We start from the raw sequence: 19,135 nt of genomic DNA, 5'->3' as shown, positions 1-19,135 counted from the left end.
TGCTTTGTTTGCACTTGGCTGGGGAGGGAGATGGAAAAAATGTTTCAGGCTGCAGAGCCCTTGGCTTCCTGCTGCTGCGTCCGGCTCCAGTTGAGTCAGCCCCTCCCGGGCGCCCGCTCCGTGCTGCAAGGAGCTGGGGGCTCCTGGGGCAGTCCTGGCTCCCAAGGACCCAGTGGAAGGCAGAGTGTGCCCTGGAAATCACTCCCCTACCCCCAGGACACGGCGCGGTTGGCCCACTCCCTCCCCGCATGGTGCCTGGGATCTCTGGAGCTGAGAGCAGGAGCCCAGTCCAGCCCTGTGGCAGGCTCCTCTGGTGGGGCAGGGCGTGTGGGGGGTGGCATACCCAGCCAGGGGCTCACGCTCAGCACGGACCCTGGGGCTCTCCACTGCTCCGAGCTCGCTGCCCTGGGGAGATCTCTGAGCTCATGAGTCCAGCGAATGCCACTGACAGGGGGCAGGGTGGCCCTGGTATTACCCAGCTCACACACAGGGGCTGTGTCCCAGAATCAGGATGAGGGCCAGGAGGCAGGTGGTGCCCCAGTGTACCCACACCGCCAGGGGAGACGGTCCGGCCATGTGACGTGGCCACAACGCGCTGGTGCTGTGAAGGTAAAGGCCCGGCGGGCAGAGATCCCCTCTACACTGCAATGGGAACCCATCCTCAGCGCCAGGACAAGGTCAGCAAACTGCAGGGAGTTTGGAGCGAGCAATGAGTGACCGGGGGGTCGCCTTATAGGGAGAGACGGAAGGAGCTGGAGCTGGCCAACCTAGCAAGGGAATGAACTGGGGAGGCCAACAGTGCCCCGGGTGGGGCCTAGGTGCACAGTGCCCTGATCTCGGCCAGCCCCGCCCCGGGTGGGAGCTGGGGGCACAGTGCCCTGATCCTGGCAAGCCCCGGCCCGGGTGGGGCCTGGGGGCACAGTGCCCTGATTCCAGCCTGTCCCGCCCTGGGTGGGGCCTGGGGCACAGTGCCCTGATCCCGGCCAGCCCCGCCCCGCATGGGGGCTAGGGGCACAGTGCCCTGATCCCAGCCAGCCCCGCGCAGGTGGGGGCTGGGGGCACAGTGCCCTGATCCTGGCCAGCCCCGCCCTGGCTGGGGGCTGGGGGCACAGTGCCCTGATCCCAGCCAGCCCCGCCCCGGGTGGGGCCTGGGGGCACAGTGCCCTGATCCCAGCCAGCCCCGCCCTGGGTGGGGGCTGGGGACACAGTGCCCTAATCCCGGCCAGCCCCACCACGGGCGGGCCCTGGGGGCACAGTGCCCTGATCCCAGCCTGCCCTGCCTCGGGTGGGGCCTGGGGACATAGTGCCCTGATCCCGGCCAGCCCCGCCTCGCACAGGTGGGGGCTGGGGGCACAGTGCCCTGATCCCAGCCAGCCCCGCTCTGGGTGGGCCCTGGGGGCACAGTGCCCTGATCCCAGCCTGCCCCGTCCCGGGTAGGGCCTGGAGGCACAATGCCCTGATCCCAGCCAGCCCCGCTCTGGGTAGGCCCTGGGGGCACAGTGCCCTGATCCCAGCCAGCCCCGCCCTGGGTGGGGCCTGGGGCACAGTGCCCTGATCCCCTGCAGCACTGAACTGTGCAGTGATGGTTTCTACTCTCCCCTCTCCTGGCTGCCCTCTGAGCACCTGTTAGCTCTGACTGCTCCCCACGTTCTCCGCCCCTCGCCCTAGCAGCCAGTTGAGCACCAGGCCCCTCCCCTTTTATACAGCAGCCAATGGGGCCGTCCTACAAGGGCACTTCAGGCAGAGCTGGGACTAGATCTTAAAGTGACACCCATGCTCCCCTCCAGAGCCACTGACCGAACCCAGGAGTCCTGATCACCACCCTTCACCTGCAGCCCCCTGGCCAAGTGTTACAGCCTGGCTAACAGCTGAGCCCCGGAGCGGGCAGCTACTCCTGTAGCTCGAGGACTGGGGAAGGGTTCCAGTAGGGTTACCATACGTCCAGATTTCCCCGGACATATCCGGCTTTTTGGTGCTCAAATCCCCGTCTGGGGGGAATTTTCAAAAAGCCGGACATGTCCGGGGAAATAGGGAGGCATAAGCCAGGGTCCGCCCGGCCCCAGCACGATCCGCAGGGTCCGCTGCGCAGCCCAGCCGCCCGGCTACATTGTAGCGAGCTCGGGCGGGGGAAAGGAGGGCGCAGCCGCAGAAGGGCCGCTGCTGCCCCCGCAGGCCGAGCGGACCGCACGCCCCAGCCGAGCCCACAGGACCACGGGGAGGCCGGGCCCAGCCAGCTGCTCGGGCTTCCCTCGCGGGCGGAGACCCCCCAGCCACTGGGGGACCCTTCCTGCAGCTCAGAACCCGGCGCCGCGGGAGCTGTTCCAGCGGGGACAGACAGGCCGGGGAACGTGTGAGGCAGCAGGGAGTGCGGCGTGTGCCGGGGCTGCAGGGACCCGCGCCGCCCCAGTCGCCGCTGAGCCTCCGAAGTTCCCGCCAGGCAGAGGCTGCCGGGGGAGCCGGGGAGCAGGGCAGGCAGGGAGGTGCAGAGGCTGCAGGGCGAGGAGGAGCAGGGCAGGTAGGAGCATAGAGGCTGCAGAGGCAGGGAGGCGCAGGGGCAGGGCAGGCGGGGGGCGCAGAGGCTGCAGGGGTGGTGGGGGGCGAGTGGGGAGCAGGGGTCACAGAGGCTGCAGGGCAAGGGGGGGTGCAGGGGCTGCAGGGCGAGTGGGGAGCAGGGGTCACAGAGGCTGCAGGGGCGGGGAAGTGCAGGGGCGGCAGGGGGCACAGAGGCGGGGGGCACAGAGGCTGCAGGGGTGGTGGTGGGGCGAGTGGGGAGCAGGGGTCACAGAGGCTTCAGGGGTGGGGGGTGCAGGGGCTGCAGGGCGAGTGGGGAGCAGGGAAGCACTTAGCAACCCCCAACCAAGATCAGAGTGGGCGGGAGGAGGGGGAATGCAGGGCGCTCAGAGGAGGGGGCAGAGTTGGGGCAGGGACTTTGGGGAAGGGGTTGGAATAGGGGTGGGGAAGGGGTGGGGGCGGGGAAGGAGTGGAGTTGGGGCGGGGCCGGGGCCCCCATGGAGTGTCCTCTTTTTTCAGTGTTGAAATATGGTAACCCTAGTTCCAGCCTACCAGCGACCCACAGTGGAGAGATCTGCCAACTGGGGTAGGAAATAAAATGTTTTATTTGTAACAAACACCCAGGCCTGCAGCAAGGGAACCGGCTCTGCTGCTAGCGGCCATGGCAGCCTGTCCCTGACGGGGCGGCCCCGGTGCCCCACACTGAGACCCTGCTCCCGCAGGCGGGATGCTGCTGCCCCACGATGCCGGCTGCAATGGAACCACAGGCTGGGGTGGGCAGGTTCCATCTCAGCTGCTTCCCAACAGAAAACGGGGTTCGACTAAATGACATTTTTCACAAATAGCGTCAGCTTCCTGCAGAACAGGATTTTTTGTCCAAAATCCCCCAAAACACAACAGTTCAATTTGGAGAGGCCGACGCGGTGCTGCCTGAGAATTGTAGTTTGGATGCCTCGTTGTCCCCATTCTCCTCTATGGGCCAGCTCCCTATCTGGACTATAGCTCCCATGATGCACCATGGCTAGGAACTCCCATGTTGCACAGCCTCTCTGCACCAAGAGGGGAGATCACAGTGCATCATGGGAGATGTAGTCCGACCAGGAGACCTGGCCTATAGAGGAGAATTGGAGCTTGAGAGAGCCCAACCACAACTCCCATGAGGCACTGCGGCAGCAATTCTGAATTCAAATATTTTGGCATTCACATTTTTATCGACATGCTGAAGTTTGCCATTGACCTCCCCTCCCCAGCTAGCCCAGCCTGTGCCCCCTCCCCACACACAGCCTGGGCCCCCAAACCCTTCACTTACTGAGCGGGGCCTCATCGTCCGGGTCAGCCACAGTCATACCCGCCACATGGGGCTGCCCTGCTGCACCTGGTTGGGCTGCGCCCCAGGAGCAGGAGGAGGAAGAAGATGGAGCACGGAGAGGGACAGGACAGGAAAAAAGAGAGAAAGAGGGTCAGTTACTGAGAGAGAAGAAAGAGCTACAGCCGAGGTCATGCAGGGTCAGAGCCAGCAACCCAAGAGACAGGCACGACGCTACCGCAAAGCAGAAGAGGAGAGCCCCAGCCACGATCTGAAAGCCAGGCCATCGCCGCCACATAGTGCCACGCTGCCTCCAACTGCCACTGCCACACGGTGCCATGCTGCCTCCAACCATCACCGCCACACAGTGCCACGCTGCCTCCTGCCACCACCACCACACGGTGCCACGCTGCCTCCAACCATCACCACCACACGGTGCCACGCTGCCTCCTGCCACCACCGCCACACAGTGCCACGCTGCCTCCTGCCACCACCACCACACGGTGCCACGCTGCCTCCAACCGTCACCGCCACATAGTGCCACGCTGCCTCCTGCCACCACCACCAGACAGTGCCACGCTGCCTCCTGCCACCACCACCACACGGTGCCACGCTGCCTCCAACCGTCACCGCCACATAGTGCCACGCTGCCTCCTGCCACCACCACCACACGGTGCCACGCTGCCTCCAACCGTCACCGCCACACAGTGCCACGCTGCCTCCTGCCACCACCACCACACGGTGCCACGCTGCCTTCAACCGTCACCACCACACAGTGCCACACTGCCTCCTGCCACCACCACCACATGGTGCCACGCTGCCTCCAACCACCACCGCCACACAGTGCCACGCTGCCTCCTGCCACCACCACCACACGGTGCCACGCTGCCTCCAACCGTCACTGCCACATAGTGCCACGCTGCCTTCAACCGTCACCACCACACAGTGCCACACTGCCTCCTGCCACCACCACCACATGGTGCCACGCTGCCTCCAACCGTCACCGCCACACGGTGCCACGCTGCCTCCAACCATCACCGCCACACGGTGCCACGCTGCCTCCTGCCACCACCACCAGACAGTGCCACGCTGCCTCCTGCCACCACCACCACACGGTGCCACGCTGCCTCCAACCATCACCGCCACATAGTGCCACGCTGCCTTCAACCGTCACCACCACACAGTACCACACTGCCTCCTGCCACCACCACCACATGGTGCCACGCTGCCTCCAACCGTAACCGCCACACGGTGCCATGCTGCCTCCAACCACCACCGCCACACAGTGCCATGCTGCCTCCAACGGTCACCACCACAGGGTGCCATGCTGCCTCCTGCCACCACCACCACACAGTGCCATGCTGCCTCCAACCGTGAGCGCCACACGGTGCCATGCTGCCTCCAACCATCACCGCCACATAGTGCCACGCTGCCTCCAACCATCACCGCCACACAGTGCCACGCTGCCTCCAACTGTCACCGCCACACGGTGCCATGCTGCCTCCTGCCACCACCATCACACAGTGCCACGCTGCCTCCAACCATCACCGCCACACAGTGCCACGCTGCATCCAACCGTGACTGCCACACAATGCCACGCTGCCTCCAACCGCCACTGCCATACAGTGCCACGCTGCCTCCAACCACCACCACCACATGGTGCCACGCTGCCTCCAACCGTCACCGCCACATAGTGCCACGCTGCCTCCAACCGTCACCGCCACATAGTGCCACGCTGCCTCCAACCGTCACCGCCACACAGTGCCACGCTGCCTCCAACCACCACTGCCACACGGTGCCAAACTGCCTCCAACCGTCACCACCACATAGTGCCACGCTGCCTCCAACCGTCACCGCCACACTGTGCCACACTGCCTCCAACCGCCACCGCCACACTGTGCCACACTGCCTCCAACCGCCACCGCCACACGGTGCCACGCTGTCTCCAATGGTCACCGCCACACGGTGCCACGCTGCCTCCAACCATCACCGACACGTAGTGCCACACTGCCTCCAACCGTCACCGCCACACGGTGCCACGCTGCCTCCTGCCACCACCGCCACACGGTGCCACACTGCCTCCAACCGTCACTGCCAGACGGTGCCACGCTGCCTCCAACCATCACCACCACATTGTGCCACGCTGCCTCCAACCGCCACGGCCACACGGTGCCACGCTGCCTCCAACCGTTACCGCCACACGGTGCCACGCTGCCTCCAACCGCCACGGCCACACAGTGCCATGCTGCCTCCAATCACCACCGCCACACGGTGCCACGCTGCCGCTAATGGTCACCGCCACATGGTGTCACGCTGCCTCCTGCCACCACCACCACACAGTGCCATGCTGCCTCCAACCGTCACTGCCACATGGTGCCACACTGCCTCCTGCCACCACACAGTGCCATGCTGTGACGGAGCAGGGAGTGGGGCAGATTCGACCTGGGAATGTTGCAGGAGGGTTGCACTGGGGATGGGTGACTTCCCTTGAAGGAAGCTACTTGAGCTGAGCCAGGAGCGGGGGTTGGGAGAAATGACACCTTCTGCCCAGGAGACTGAACAAAGGAGAGGAGGAGCAGAAGGGAGGGGGGAGAAGGCTGCTGGAGGAGTTTTGGTTTGGTTTCCATTTGAGCTGGGTGATGCAACGCAGGGAACCCCAAGCTGGGGTCTAAGCTCCCTAAACCCCCCAAAAGGACTTGATTGAGGGGTTGTGGTTGTACCTACACGCTCTGCTTGGGACTGTGTTCCTGTCATCTAATAAACCTTCTGTTTTACTGGCTGGCTGAGAGTCACGATGAATCCCAGGAAGAGAGGGGTGCAGGGCCCTGACTACCCCACACTTCGTGACACATGCTGTCTCCTGCCACCACCGCCACACAGTGCCATGCTGCCTCCAACCGTCACTGCCACACGGTGCCACACTGCCTCCTGCCACCACCATTACACAGTGCCACGCTGCCTCCAACCATCACCACCCCATGGTGCCACGCTGCCTCCAACCGTCACTGTCACACAGTGCCACGCGGCCGCTAACCGTCACAGCCACACAGTGCCACGCTGCCTCCTGCCACCACCGCCACATAGTGCCACGCTACCTCCAACCGCCACACAGTGCCACGCTGCCTCCAACCGTCACAGCTACACAGTGCCACGCTGCCTCCAATGGTCACTGCCACATGGTGCCACGCTGCCTCCAACCGTCACTGCCACACAGTGCCACACTGCCTCCAACCGTCACTGCCACACAGTGCCACACTGCCTCCAACCGTCACCGCCACATAGTGCCATGCTGCCTCCAACCGCCACCGCCACACAGTGCCACGCTGCCTCCAACCGTCACCGCCACACGGTGCCACCCTGCCTCCTGCCACCACCATCACACAGTGCCACGCTGCCTCCAACCATCACCACCCCATGGTGCCACGCTGCCTCCAACCGTCACTGTCACACAGTGCCACGCGGCCGCTAACCGTCACAGCCACACAGTGCCACGCTGCCTCCTGCCACCACCGCCACATAGTGCCACGCTACCTCCAACCGCCACTGCCACACAGTGCCACGCTGCCTCCAACCGTCACAGCTACACAGTGCCACGCTGCCTCCAATGGTCACCGCCACATAGTGCCACGCTGCCTCCAACCGCCACCGCCACACAGTGCCACGCTGCCTCCAACCGTCACAGCCACACAGTGCCACGCTGCCTCCAACCGCCACCGCCACACAGTGCCACGCTGCCTCCTGCCACCACAACACAGTGCCACACTGCCTCCTGCCACCACCACCATGCAGTGCTGCGCTGCCTCCAACCGTCACCGCCACATAGTGCCACGCTGCCTCCAACCGCCACCGCCACACGGTGCCACGCTGCCTCCAACCATCACCATCACATGGTGCCACGCTGCCTCCAACCATCACCGCCACACGGTGCCATGTTGCCTCCAATGGTCACCGCCACACAGTGCCACGCTGCCTCCAACCGCCACCGCCACACGGTGCCACGCTGCCTCCAACCGTCACCATCACATGGTGCCACGCTGCCTCCAACCATCACCGCCACACGGTGCCACGCTGCCTCCAACCGTCACCATCACATGGTGCCACGCTGCCTCCAACCATCACCGCCACACGGTGCCATGTTGCCTCCAATGGTCACCGCCACACAGTGCCACGCTGCCTCCAACCATCACCGCCACACGGTGCCATGTTGCCTCCAATGGTCACCGCCACACAGTGCCACGCTGCCTCCAACCATCACCATCACATGGTGCCACGGTGCCTCCAACCATCACCATCACATGGTGCCACGCTGCCTCCAACCGCCACCGCCACACGGTGCCACGCTGCCTCCAACCGTCACCATCACATGGTGCCACGCTGCCTCCAACCATCACCGCCACACGGTGCCATGTTGCCTCCAATGGTCACCGCCACACAGTGCCACGCTGCCTCCAATGGTCACCGCCACACAGTGCCACGCTGTCTCCAACCATCACCGCCACACAGTGCCACGGTGCTTCCTGCCACCACCACCACACAGTGCCACGCTGCCTCCTGCCACCACCGAGCCAGGGCCTTCACAGCCCCAGCAGCCACCCTGCCCGCCCCGCCTCTCTGCCATGGTTGCACCCCAGCCCCACCCCCGCGGGCTCCCCCTGCTCCTCTCCTTTGCTTGTGCCACCCATAAATGGAGGCCATGCCCCAGGCAAGGCACAGGGATATGCCCACTCACACCCATCCCGGGTAACTCCCCTGGGGTCAGAGTGGATCCAGGCCCCATGATACCCCCCACCTCCCTCCACGCTCGGCTCAGACTCTTCCATAGACCCCAGGCAAACAGGCAGCATTGTCAGGCCTGTTACAAGCTGTCCTGCCCAGCCCTGCCCTGCCCAGCCCAGCCCAGCCAGGCGAGTGAGCGCTATGTGTGATGCACAGCATGCTGGGGAAGGCGGAGCAGCCCCTCAGAGCTGCCATCCGGGCATCTCAGCCCTGAGGCCTGGGCACACCCATGACATGCCAGCCCATTGGTGCCCCTCAGCAGGAAGCCGGACCGCTCTGTTGCTGCTCTTTGGCTGCAGTTTCAGCCCCGCCCACCAGCACCCACCAGCTCCACCCCTTACCCATTGACAAGAGTGTGACGCTCGGCGTCTGGCTGGTGGACAGCAGCATGTCGGGCAGTGCGATCCCACTGCCGTTCTCCCCGCTGCCGTTGCCATCTGGAATGGAAGCAGACAGAACAGGGGCCATGAGCTGCAGCCACGGCATGGGGCTCCTGGCAGCACCAGCTCCCCAGGGCCGGCTGGGGTCAGGGCAGTCGCCCTGGGCAGTCACGCCAGCGAGGAAAGGACCAAGCCCCGTGCAGGGTTCCAGGCCCATCTCCCTGGCACTGAATACCCACCTCTCTCGTGAGAGGCGGCCCGGGGAGCCACGGGCCACAGCCAGGCTGCTGCAGAGCTGGGCTGGTGAAAGTGGCATCTTCTTACTTAGCTCCCTGCCTGGAGGAGCAGGCCCCAGAGTGGGGATCCTGGGCAACAGTCGCGCTTGGAGCTGGTAACTCCCAGGGACAGCGCTGTGCAAACAGAGCAGGTGCCCGTCTCGTTCTCTCCCAAAACATTCCCTCCAGCTCGCAAGCCAGGGCCCAGCCCCCGCTCAGGACTGCCCATTACTGCACTGGGCATGGTTCCGGTTCACAGGTGCCTGCTGGGGGGGCCTGCACGGGGGCATCTGGACCTGTCCTGGCTACGGCCGGAGGGGATGTCCCTGCTGTCTGTCCCTGCTGGCTCATGGAGCCCCGGGGCCACACGGGCAGGGGCTGGGAGGACAAGAGTCCTGCGGGGCCCCAGAACCATTACACGACACCTTCAGGACTTGGCAGCGGGGGGTGCTAGATGACGCTTTAACACATTTCTGCACATTCACATCTGTACACGCTTGCACACACACTCGTGCACACACGCATGCCCGTGCATGTAAGCACAAATGCACATGCATGCCCACGTGACCCCTCGGTTTACTCTCCTGCTTACATCACTAGATCCTGAAATGCAAGCATGTGGGTTACACACAGACACACACACGCACTCAGCCCTGCTCTCCACTGAGAAATTCTCTCTGTATTACAGCGCTGGGGTAGCCGCAGTTGCACTGAGCTAAGCGCTGGGGCAGGCAGTTCTGGGTCGTGGAGGTGGATTAACCAAGTCCAGGGGAGACGCTCTCTCTGGTCGGCTCAGAGCGTCTTCATTAAAGGGCTCCGGTGGCGCAGCTGCACCTGCACCAACGCAGCGTTTTAAGTGCAGACCCGCCCTCGCTCATGCACCGGCCACCCCCAGGGCTCTCTCTCAGGTCTGGATTTGGGGCTCTCTGGCCCAAAGGGGCGTCAGGATCTAGCTCTTTGGGGCAGGCGGGGTTACCAAGCCTGCTCTGAAGGGGACAGTTTGCTCCCTCCCACCTGCTTTGATGCCTGCTCCCAGGATGGAGCCCAGCACTGCAGGCTGCCGAGGGCGGATGGCAGCAGTCAGGAAAGGCTGGACTCCCCCTGTATCCGCTGACCCCTCTCCAAGGCGGGGCAGCCCAGCACTTCCCCCCAGCACGTCAGGGCTGCAAAGCCCCTGCCTGGGTGGGAGCGTTTGCCCCACGTCCCCAGGGCGCAGGGGCACAGGGGATATGAGAGCAGCCGTGCATTTGGGGGCCACAAGAACTGGCCCTGTCCCTCTCTCAGCAGGAGCAGGGGCTGTCAGTGGGGCGGGAAGCACAGATCTCGGAGTCCAGGCTGGGGAGGGCACACTGGAGCCTCGCAGCCCCTACCTCCTGAGGCCTCATCTGCCAGCATGTCTTCGTCATCAGAGAGATCGGCGTCACTCCACCAGGGTGTGCCCGCTGGGTCAGACTCTGTGTCCTCAGGGAAAGAGGCTTCGTTCAGCCCCTGGGCAGCGTGAGAGACCTGCCGGAGAGAAGCCCAGACAGCATCAGTCAGTGGCCAGCCCTTCCTCTTGGCAAATCAGAACCCGGGCAGGATCAGTGCCCAGAGCACCCCTCGTGCATGGGATCCAAGGGGCAGGGTTTGAGGGTGCACCCGGCACACTGCCCCAGTGCTCCCTTGAGCAGGGGAAACTTCAGGGCTTGTCTGGCCGAGGAAGAGTCGCCCTCTCACTGCAACAATGCTCCAGGGGCCAAGCGGCGCTGGCAGGAATGCAGTCACTTCCCTGGCACTGGGGTGGCACTGTGCAGCTGCCTGGGTGCAAGCACACCCCAGGCCACTTGGCTTTGTTCCACCCGGCGTCGAGCACAGGAGGCGACACCGGATAGTGCCCGTGCCCCTCTGTCGGGCTGCTCTACGATTTACGACTGGGCTGCATTCTGCCCTGTGTCTGACCCACACTCCCTCTTTGGCCGCGTGCGGTAGGGGATTAGCAGCCTGCGATGGAGGGAGGGCTCTCCCCGAGAAGCTCTAGGGACCAGGTGAGAGAGACAAGCATGCTTCCGAGCCATTCAAATGCAGGCAACGCCCTGGGACTGGCTCAGAGATCAGCAGGTTAAAAATTCCTGGTGGGAGCCACCAAGGTCCAGGCAGCAGCAGAGCCCAGTGAGTGATGGCTGCCTGAGGGGCAAAAGGGGCAGTAACAAGCCAGGTGCACTAGGACATGAGTAACGGAGCAGGGGAACGGACGCCCCACAGAAGCCAAACCAGACACCAAACTCGCTTTAAATCAATTGTACAAAGGAAAAATAGGTTGGACAATTATAATACCATGTGTAGAAACCTGGTTCCAATTAGTCTCAAGAACATAAGAATGGCGCTACTAGGTGAGATCAATGGTCCATCTAGCCCAGTCTCCTGCCCTCCGACAGTGGCCAATGTCAGGTGCCTCAAAGGGCAATTATCGAGTGCTCCATCTCCTGTCCACCACTCCCAGCTTCTGGTAAACAGAGATTTAAGGACACCCAGAGCAGGGGGTGGCATCCCTGCCCATCCTGCCTAATCACCATTGATGGGCCTATCCTCCATGAACTTATCTCATTCTTTTTTCAACCCAGATTTACTTTTGGCTTTCGCAACATCCCCCAGCAAGGAGTTCCACAGGTTGACTGTGTGTTGTGTGAAGAAATACTTCCTTCTGTTTATTTTATACCTGCTGCCTATTAATTTCATTTGGTGACCCTAATTCTTGTGTTATGTGAAGGAGTAAACAACACTTCCTTATCTATTTTCTCCACACCAGTCATGATTTTATAGACCTCTCTCATATCCCGCCTTAGTCGTCTCTTTTCCAAGCTGAAAAGTCCCAGTCTTATTAATCTCTCCTCATCTGGAAGCTGTTCCATAACCATAATAATTTTTGTTGCCCTTTTCTGAACCTTTTCCAGTTCTAATATATCTTTTTTTGAGATGGGGTGACCAGAACTGCACGCAGTATTCTAGATGGATTTATAAAGAAGCAATAATTCCCATGGATTTATATAGAGGCAATATGATATTTTCTGTCTTATTATCTCTTTAAGATCTCTTTCTTGAGTGGTAACAGCTAATTTAGACCCCATCATTAAATATGTATAATTGGGATGATGTTTTCCAGTGTACATTACTTTTCATTTATCAATATTGAATTTTATCTGTCATTTTGTTGCCCAGTCACGCAGTTTTGTGAGATACCTTGTAAGTCTTCACAGTCAGCTTTTGACTTAACTTTCTTGAGTAGTTTTGTATCATTTGCAAATTTTTACACCTCTGTTTACCCTTTTTCCAGATCATTTATGAATATGTGGAAGAGGACTGGTCCCAGTACAGACCCCGGGGGACACCACTATTTATCTCTCTCCATTCTGAAAACTAACCATTTATTCCTACCCTTTGTTTCCTCTTTTTAATTCATTACTGATCCATGAGAGGACCTTCCCTCTTATCCCATGACAGCTTACTTTGCCTAAGAGCCTTCGGTGAGGGACCTTGTCAAAGGCTTTCTGAAAGGCCAAGTACACTATATCCACTGGATCCCCCTTGTCATATTGTGCCACAAGTACTCCTGATCTTCTTGTCATATTTGTTGACCTGCCTCAAAGAAGTCAAATAGATTGTTGAGGCATGATTTCCCTCTACAAAGACCATGTTGACTCTGTCCCAACAAACCATGTTCATCTATGTGTCTGATACTTCTGTTCTTTGCTATAGTTTCAGCCAGTTTGCCCAGTACTGAAGTCAGGCTTACTGGCCTGTAACTGCTGGGATCACCTCTGGAACCTTTTAAAAAAAATCAGCATCACATTAGCTGTCCTCCAGTCACTTGGTACAGAAACTGATTTAAATGATAGGTTACAAACTACAGTTAGTAGTTCTGCAATTTCATATCTGAGTTCCTTCAGAACCCTTCGGGGAATCCCATCTGGGCCCGGGGACTCCTTACTGTTTAATTTATGCATTTGTTCCAATACCTCCTCTAAGGACCCCTCAATCTGGGGCAGCTCCTTGGATCTTGTTTTGTTCGGCTGTCTCTAATTCCTGCGGGGGGTGGGGGGAGAGGCTGTTAATTAGGGACATTAAAGCAAGAACACAAGGCAATGGGGAATCAGGCCCTGCCAATTGAACGGAGCCTGGAGTGTGGAGGTGACTGGCTAGAGGGAGTCCCCGAGGGCCCTCAGCCCCAGGACATCAGGGATGGTCAGAGGTCTCCCCCCTGCTGTGGAGCCAGGTGCCAGCACCCCACACGGAGCAGGCTGGGGGCTGGGGCCAAGGCAATCAGCTGAGGACTGCTGCAATGACGGGGTGCCAGGGGAGGAATAGGCCCTGCCAGGCTCTGTGTTCTGACCAGCTCTGCGGGGGCCTGAGCAGGAGCGCAGGCAGCCCCAGTTCAGTACCAGGCAAATCGGTTGCTACTATAGTAAAGAGCAGAATGATCAGCCCCCCCGAGGAACACAATATGTCCATGTCCAGAGTGCAGGCAGCAGCAAAGGAAAGGGAGACGCAGACCAGCAGGGGAAGTTCTTTGGGGTGGGGGGGCCTTTGACCCTCCCTCTGCTGGGGACTCTGACCGACAGCCCGCCCTGCGGGCCGAGTCCTGCCCGGGCCCACAAGTCTCCATCTCTAGCCTCCATGAGAAGCCAGTTCTGCAGCCGAGGCTCATGTAGGCACCTCAGCCAGGGCAGCGCTGCCCGAGGAGAGCGCTGAGCTGGGGATGGGCGCGTGGGAAGCAGATCTGGGGGCTCGCACGTCGCTGCTGCATCCCCCTGACTGAGCTCCCAGCAGCTCAGCCCCAGCCAACACGCGGGCGCTGGCTCGTTACTGACGCTGCCGCCAGCTGGACCCACCCACCTGGCAGCCGCCCGCGCGGGCCAGTGTTCACTGCAGGCTCCTGGCAGGGGCTCACCGACATTGCTCAGCAGTAAAGTCATGCTGGCCTCTGCGGGAGGGGAAGGGGCAGTGAGCTCATCTCCAGCCACCCACCCGCATTCCTGGGATGCTCGGAGGATGTTCCCACCGCCCCCCAGGGCCACGTGCTCGCAGCTGACCTGTGCTGTGGCCATGAGCTCAGCCCATGGAATTCCGGTGCGGAGGGGGGGGATCCCCAGACAGCCCCTCAGCTGGGGCATCATTCCCCTCAGCAGGGCTCAGCACGCGCCTCCCCTCCCCGTGGTGTCGGAGCGTCCCCTGCCACCGGCTGCTCCTAGGGGGGCTGTTCTCAGCTCAGGCTCTGCTCCCCCCACATGGCCAGCCCCCCAGGAGTGACCTTGGGGAGCGGACACAGCCCCATGGGTGGCTATGCAACCGCACAGATGGCACAGGCTGAACGGAGCTCAGAAAGGGAGGCCACTGGGCGCTCGCTCCAGAGATGTGCCCACTGTGCGGGGCCCGGCTCACCCCGCCGGAGCTGCCTCCCCCGGGCACAGGGCCCAGATCACCCCACTGAAACCGCCTCCCCCTGGGCGCAGGGCCCAGCTCAGCCCACCAGAGCCACGTTCCCTTCCAACTGGCCCCACCTCACTGTGGGGGCTTCCACCGCTAGCTGCAGTCACCCCCAGCCCCGCTGCCGGCCCTGCCCGCAGGGGAGACACGTCTTTGGCACTGAGGTGCCCGTGCAGGCCGGAGAAGGCCTGAAAGCGTTTGTCCATGGGGTTGTCAGCCTGCCGGGTTTTTCCTTACAGATCTCAGGTGACGGGGAGCCAGGGCTGGGCGCTCGGCGCTCTTGCCCCAAGTCTTCCCCGGACACGTCCTTCCTACCTCTGCTCATTCGGTGCCAACATGAAACTGGCACCGCTGGCTCAGAAACCCCTCCTCTCCTCTCCCCGACCGTGTGGTGACTGCAGCTTCCAGTCTCCAGCTCCCAGATGTCCACAGAGACTCCTGGGGCAGACAAGACCTGCTCCAAAGCAGCCTCTTTTCTTGAACCTCCCGATGTCAGTGGGCCCCGCACCCCAATGCATCAGGACTGTCCTCTCTGGGCACCGCACTGGGGGCCCTGGCCTGCTGCACCCTTCCCTCCTCCCACACTCCAGCTGAGCTCCACAGCACCCGCGGCCACCCAGGCTTCCCTGGCACTGCTCCCTGGAGTGGACGTGGCCGCTAGATGCAGCATCCTGGCAAATGCCAGCTCGGGCCACCTACATTCTGGGTAACCCCATGTCAGTCTTCTTCACACCCACTCCCCCATGGGCACACACCGCTGTGCACTGTTCAACAGCCTCCACCCCGGAGGCAGCTGCATTTCCATGGCAGGGGGGACTGAGCCCCGGCCCATGAACCTGGAGTGACTCAGATTTGCACCAGGGAAAACATGAGCAGAGTTTGGCCCGTGCACTGTCCAGCCTTTGAGATCCTTCAGGCAGGAAGGCGCGAGGGGACGGCCCCCAGCAGCAAACTCGGCACCAGTGGGAACTAGTTCAGTGCAGCTCAGAGCAGGGCTGGGGCCAGCACTTTGCATGTCATGCAAGAGGCCCAGGGCAGATGGCCATGTGCCCCCTGCTCCCAGGGGCAGCAGGGAGTGGGCATGCTGGCAGCAACACCCTTGCAGCCTCCTTCTGCAGCACGAATGGGGGCTGGCATACCACTACCTAGGGGTGAACTGTGGCACGTGCTCCTGCCCCTGAGCTGAGGAGCCCACCTCAGACTGGAGGAAACAAGATCTGGCCTCTGGCGTTGGCCCTGGGGTGGCAGCACCAGCCAGGTGGCTGCATTGTCTCTGGCGTTGGCCCTGGGGCGGCAGCGCCAGCCAGGTGGCTGCATTGTCTCTCGCCCTGGGGTGGAGCTGAAGGGGATCCACATGCCCGGGCCATGTGCCCCCCGGGCAGAGCTGAACCCCCAAGCCAGCTCCCAGCACTGCCTCATCGCTCTGGCAGGAAGCAGGACGCTGACTTCCGCCCGGGACTCGTCTTACAATGATTAAAGCAAAGCAAAATCCCCAAGCTGGCCAGGCCGTCAGCAGGAAACGTGGGGGGCAGGGGCCTGCACTCCTCCGCTTAGCCCTGGGCCTGTGGTGGGACGGACAGGGGCTCTCTCCTGCCCCACAAGCTATGCCGAAACTGCTTCAGCTCACAGAAATGCAGCCAGCTCTGGGTGGGAGGCAGCAGGTGTTGACCAGTGCACACCAATGCTGCTTTGGGATGTGAAGTGGAGAAGAATCTGTATGAAAGTGCAGGAGGTTCGGGGGGCAGGATTCACTTCCCTCCTGTGTCCAAAGCAGGGCACAGGCCCCTTTTCACGTGGTGTCTGAAAGACACCCCCTGCGGCAGCAAACCCCCTTCCTGTGCTCCCTGCAGCACAGTGCCCCTGGCTCAGAGGGGAGAGCGCCCCCACTGGGTCCTTGCAGCACCATGCCCTGGTGCCACACTGGGCATTGGCTCAGCACAGACTGCAAGGGAAGAGCCACCCACCCCGCTCCCTGCAGCAGCGTCTCTCCACTTCCTACTCTGGGCAGGTGCAAAGGGAAGGACGCCCCTGCTGGATCCCTCACAGCCCCGCACGGGCCTGCCCAGGACTGAAGCCACCATGAAATAAGCTAGAAGTGGGAGCTCTTGGCAGGGGCTTGGGCGGGGCAGGGAGTGACATGACCCTGGCAGAGCACCTAGCACCAGCTCTGAGCCCACGTGCCCACCCTGAGCACATCCAGCCCCTGCCCACCGTGTGCCCCGCCCAGAACAGCTGCAATCCAGCCCACGCGCTGGGAGAACCAACCACGGCCCAGCTCATCGGGGGCTCACCCTCCCCAGCAGGCAAGGGAAGGGGGAGGGGCCCCACAAGGCAGCTCCCTGTCCAGGAGCAGGGAGAGAAGACACATTGGGGTGGCAGGGTGGGCACCTCCCAGGGCACAGAATGGCCTGAGGGCCAACCCCCCCATTCCTCCTGTCCTTCTCCCCAGAGATCAGCAACCCCCTCCCCTGCTGCACCCCCAGGGCCAGCGCTCCCAGTCTCCTCCCCTGAGCCCCACTCATTCAGCCCATCCCCTTACAGGGAGCACATCCCAGCACCGTGATCGCGCCCACAGCCAGCCCCTACTGGCAGCCGGTGGCCCTGGCAGGGTCCCCTCCTAGGGCAGCTTGGGCGCCGACTCCCCTGCCCTCTCCCCCCACCCCGCTGGCAGTGAGTGGCCTGGGGCATCAGACTGCGACGAGGCAGGAATTCATCACAGCAGCATTTTCCTGTGCAAACACACCGGGTCATTATTCCCGGGTGATCGGCGCGGGGACAAAGGCCTGATGGAAACAGAAAAGGTATTTAATCAGCCCCAGCTGTCTGAATGGGCATGAAAAGGCCAAGGGGAAACAGGAGCTGGCGATCCATGCAGTCTGCAAATGCCAGCATGGCACTATGCCAGGCTCCACACACACCGCCCCCAAGAGCCCAGCACTGCTGCGCTCCCAACCTGGATGGCACTAGGTGTCCCTATTTACCCCCCTATGCCACCCTCTGCCAGCTTGGCATCTCTCCCGGAACTCGCTGGGAACAATGAGATCTCCTACAACCAGGTGCCATCAGGGTGCAGGTAGAGGGGACTCTGTGGCACTGATGCCACACGCACTGATGGAGACGAGGGCATGATCTCTGGGGTACAGCCTGGCACAGGGGCCCTGTTGAAAGTGGAATGAAGACATGATGCCCAGCTGGGGTTAAGCTCCAGCCTGGCACGGCCTCATGTCCCAGCCACCCACGGACCTGCCCAGACCCTGGGCACACAAGCCTTAGTGAGTGGCAGCCACTGACCCAGCGAGCAGATGCGAGCGCAGCCCCTCTAGCACAGCAAGGAAGTGGGCAGAGGTCACTTCAAAGGGACCAGCTGCTATGCCCAGGCCTGTGCCAGGCTCGGGGCACACCAGCCACAGCGCTGTGGCTTGGAGTTTGCAGGCGGGTCACTGCAGTGTCTGCCAGCCAGCACCCGGGCACCCAATCAGCGGGCACATGGCACGGCACTGCGGCTGAGGGTCCCCCCAGGGGGCAGCCAGCCAGGGGCTACAGCTGGAACCACCTGAACTGGTCTGTGCCCCAGCCCCAGCCCGCATGGGGTGGGCATGCTGAGGGGCTCTCCGCTCTGTGTCTCTCCTGGAGTGCCGCCCCAGCAGCCCCTTTGGAGGGCTCTGATCTGCTGCAGCCAGAGGGTGCTGGGCCCAGGCTTCATGGATGGGTCTAAGGCTCACAGATGTCTCCCAAAAAAACAGGGCATTGGCCGTACCCCCAAGGCACCGGCGGCTCTGGGCTGGAGGGGCCCCTAAGCCCAGGGCTGGGGGTGCTGAGGGTTGAGACTGGCACTGCTCAGGGCAGACCCCATCACCGGCTCTAATCTTAGTCTTGGGGCTTGGCCCAGCCGCTCGGAGGAGGCTGCCCCCAGCCTGACGTGATGTCTGGCCCGGCCCGTTCTCAGCAGGATCCTCCCTGCTCCTGGGGGCTCCCCCCAGCAGAAGCACCCTCGCCCCAACCCACATATCCCAGCCAAAGAGCACTGATGCGCTGCCCCTGAGCGCCATGCCTGGCAGGGCCAGCAATGATGGGAGATGTGCAGACCCAGACATGGCACAAAGGAGCAGGGCAGGCAAACGGGCGCTGCCTGGACCCACGATCCAGGCACAAGCTGATGCCCCCCAGTGTGGTCAGCCTGTGGAACTCATTGTCACAAGGTGTCTCTGCGGCCAAGAGCCCAGCAGGGTTTCACACAGGCCTGGGCACCTACAAGGAGCCTTGACAAGAGACGGCAGAAGGAGTCTAATCCCTCCCATCTCCAGCCATGGGCCAGGCGAGTAACTCCACCGTGACCTCGGGTTGTCGGCCCTCCCACTGCAGCAACTGCTGGGTTGTCAGGCCAGGAGCCAGGGCTCAGCCCCATGGCAGTGCCACAGCAGCAGGGC

General features: G+C 62.2%; 1 protein-coding gene across 7 annotated transcripts in view; it reads right to left on the bottom strand.

Moving 5' to 3' along the window:
- Positions 1-19,135, bottom strand: part of HSPG2 (heparan sulfate proteoglycan 2) — a 171,952-nt gene that overhangs the window by 121,035 nt on the left and 31,782 nt on the right. For all 7 annotated transcript variants that reach the window (XM_065574961.1, XM_065574963.1, XM_065574960.1 and 4 more), the window contains exons 2-4: positions 10,619-10,754; positions 8,935-9,030; positions 3,821-3,895 (exon numbers count right to left, since the gene is read on the bottom strand). In XM_065574961.1, coding sequence (XP_065431033.1) covers positions 3,821-3,895; positions 8,935-9,030; positions 10,619-10,754 — 307 coding nt within the window. The remainder of the gene's footprint in view (positions 1-3,820; positions 3,896-8,934; positions 9,031-10,618; positions 10,755-19,135) is intronic.

Source organism: Chrysemys picta, chromosome 21 (assembly GCF_011386835.1).
Source record: "Chrysemys picta bellii isolate R12L10 chromosome 21, ASM1138683v2, whole genome shotgun sequence".
NCBI lineage: Eukaryota > Metazoa > Chordata > Testudines > Emydidae > Chrysemys > Chrysemys picta.
The sequence above is the reverse complement of the archived record's forward strand: the minus strand, read 5'-3'. Positions and strand labels throughout refer to the sequence as shown.